This window comes from Habropoda laboriosa, unplaced genomic scaffold (genome assembly GCF_001263275.1).
Source record: "Habropoda laboriosa isolate 0110345459 unplaced genomic scaffold, ASM126327v1 scaffold14, whole genome shotgun sequence".
NCBI lineage: Eukaryota > Metazoa > Arthropoda > Insecta > Hymenoptera > Apidae > Habropoda > Habropoda laboriosa.
In genome coordinates this window covers 724552-727714 of record NW_017100137.1, presented here as the reverse complement: position 1 = coordinate 727714, position 3163 = coordinate 724552, and the positions used below count along the sequence as shown (strand labels likewise).

General features: G+C 26.4%; 1 protein-coding gene across 1 annotated transcript in view; it reads right to left on the bottom strand.

Moving 5' to 3' along the window:
- Positions 1-1034: 1034 nt before the first annotated feature.
- Positions 1035-3163, bottom strand: part of LOC108579268 (tyrosine-protein phosphatase 10D) — a 7613-nt gene continuing 5484 nt past the window's right edge. The window contains exons 11-18 of the mRNA XM_017942767.1: positions 2571-2797; positions 2394-2470; positions 2189-2323; positions 1999-2121; positions 1640-1788; positions 1377-1512; positions 1221-1287; positions 1035-1141 (exon numbers count right to left, since the gene is read on the bottom strand). Of these exons, the coding sequence (XP_017798256.1) occupies positions 1035-1141; positions 1221-1287; positions 1377-1512; positions 1640-1788; positions 1999-2121; positions 2189-2323; positions 2394-2470; positions 2571-2797 (1021 nt within the window). The remainder of the gene's footprint in view (positions 1142-1220; positions 1288-1376; positions 1513-1639; positions 1789-1998; positions 2122-2188; positions 2324-2393; positions 2471-2570; positions 2798-3163) is intronic.

The window sequence follows — 3163 nt, the reverse complement described above, 5'->3', positions numbered from 1 at the left end:
TGGAATTAAATTTGTCCTAAAAGCATAATTTCATTATTTATATATTCACTTTTAATATATGATTTAAGTGAAATAAAAAAACTTACATTGGAAAGGAGGTTGATGCTTCTCATTTAGAATACTTGCTAGCATTGATAACAACCCTGAATGATAATTGTAGAATGAATGTTAATAATTGGTTAATTCTACTTTTATCTTTTAAACTTATATTTGTTCAAAGTACATATGCATAATTATATTTAGTTATATCAAATTATCCGATAATGTTTTTGTAAACTCACATAAAAACCTTACCATTATTTTATTTTTTGAGGTTTTCTGCCTGATAAAATAATATATCCATAAAAATGAAGAGAACTTATGCTTTTGTACTGTAACAATAAAATTTGATTCAAATATTATTATAAATAAAATGCATACATTTTGTCATATTAGACAAATATATAAAGATTTTTTAATCGAATTTTCCAAGACACCTTTTAACACGTTCGTCGCCACGTCACCCAGATATGGGTGACGTTCTTCTTCGTCAAGTTAAATAGGATTTCACAAGTAATTTATAAAAATCCATATAACACAAGAATTTAATGGAATATCACACTATATTATACTATACATTAATTTATATTTAAAATAAAATACAACATTATACTACGTAGCATGGTATTCGTTAAAACAGTTGGAACACATTTCTGGTGATTTTGGACAATTGGGACAATATGTTGTCGTCTTTTTTACATTTTTTCTCGCTTCCTGGCGTTCGAGAATTTGTCTCTTCTTCTGGTAACATAGAACGCAAATTCCAGCTAATCGCTCTGTTTACGTTCTTGCGCTCCGACTATCGGATTTGGGCCCCGCGAGAAACTCGATCGATTCACGCTGGGCGACGAACGTGTTAAAAAAGGATAATGAAATAAGGAAAGTATGATTACAATTATAATTTTTTGTTACTATAACATACCTTATATCCATTATAATGCTGAACATCTTCATTCTATTGTACAAAACAGAAATAAATATTTAAATATTATTTGCTACATACATATCTCAAAATTGTTGACTAGATTTGTATTTGAACTTGGTACTATTCTTGTTTTTTTCGAAGAATTTTCATGCAATGGATCCATAGGTGGTGGTTTATCTAAAGGTATGAAAATTTAAATGTTTATATTATTTTTAAATAAGTTTAAATCAACAAATAGTATTCATAAAAACCTTACAACTTTTTAAACAGTAGGGATTCTTTAATACTTGCTTTATACAATTATATATATAAGCATATTGACTCTAAAAAGATATAATACAAATTAAGAAGATTTTGTGGTAGATACATATATTTTGTTAATATTGGTACAAAATATCTGGGATTTTCTTACTTCTTTCTGTACCATGTTTATTCTATGATGTCGCAATCTATACACTGTCCCAAATACATCTAATTTCCTATTATCTCGAATATGTTGCAAAAGTATGTCTATTGCTATATAAGTACCAGTTCTACCAATTCCTGCACTGTGAAAATATATATCATTAATTTAGATTGTTGAAATACTGATCATAATGAAAAAGAAATGTAAAAAAAAAAGAAAGAGAAATGTAAAATATTGATTTTATACGATAAAATTTTGTATATTTTTACCTGCAATGAATCACAATATATCCTTTATTAGCCAAAACATTGCGACGTACAATTTGACAAAAATGAATCATAGGATCAAAATCCTCTGGAACATCATGATCTGGCCATTCGTTAAAATGTAAATGGGTTACATTTCTTTTTTTGTTTTCCTGTATAACATTTTACTTGTAATTAAAAAGATTACAATTATAAATAACCGTTTCGCTGTTTAGCCCGTACGTCGTACAGGCGTTTTTTGAAGTGTTTTCAAACACGAAAAAATATGCAATTTTATTGCTGAACATCATCTTTTTAATCAACAGCGAAAGGGTTAATGTATATTATTAATTTTTGTAAATAAATTTTATCAAATCTTTTACCTTTTGCAATATTAATGTTCTTTGTGTATAAGATCTATAATCCAATTCACTTATACATTTTATAGTCATATTTTCATACTTAAAAGTTTCTCTAATGGTTGGAAAATACTGATGACATTTCTCCTATAAAGTAATTTTTAATATCCACGTGTTAACAAACATTCAAACAAATTTTATGTAAAAATCTTACTTTGCCTTTTTCGACTAATTCTGTTAACATAACTATTATATTAGTATTATATTGCTCTATCATTCTCCAAAAATCAAAAGTAGTTTCTTCTTTTGGGCCTTGACAAGCTATATATTCATCTTCCCCACTATAACCCTACAAATAATATGTGTAAACTTAATATATATTCCATCATAACAACTGAATTAATTTTGCATTTACTTACTTTAATAAAAGATGCATTGATGTAGTCAGTGTTAGGATCATTATCGATTACTTCCAATTTAACCCTTGAGAAATCATCTGAAAATGTATATGCAATGATATATGCTTAATGTAATATAGTAATAGTATAATAGTAAATTTAAATTACTTTACTATGTAAATGTAATAATAACTTTACATGGTAAAATATCAGAATATCTATTCTTTTTTTTATTAGCTTGTAAACACGCAGTATTGTTTGGCATCTGTAAATCAACACTGAGAGTTTGAAGTAGCTGAAATTCATTGCTTAATTTGCCAGGATTATCAATAAGTTGTTGACAATGCGCTATAAATTTTTTCTTTGAGAAAGGAGCAGGAACTGGTGATCCAGACATGTCAGAGTGCAAAAACCTTCGTAGTATTCTTAAAGAAACATAAATTATAATTAAATATTGAATTTTTCTTATTTATGGTAATGTACAATTTGTTATGACAGTTAAGCATTTTAATTGTTGATACAATTGCTTCATTTAACATAGGAAAAAATGTAATAAAACAATTCCAATATTAATATTCATTCATACTATTTACAAATTAAAAAATTACTATCAGAAACTGTAGCTATAAAAACACTATAAGTACCTATTTTTATACCTACACACTTTGTAAAGAAAGGAAATAATAATCCATTTTTCCAGAACCTTAATGTCATGTTAATATTGTATTATTTTTATTATGTATGTATTTTGTAGTGGAAGCTTTATATTTAACATTTAATTTTATCATTAA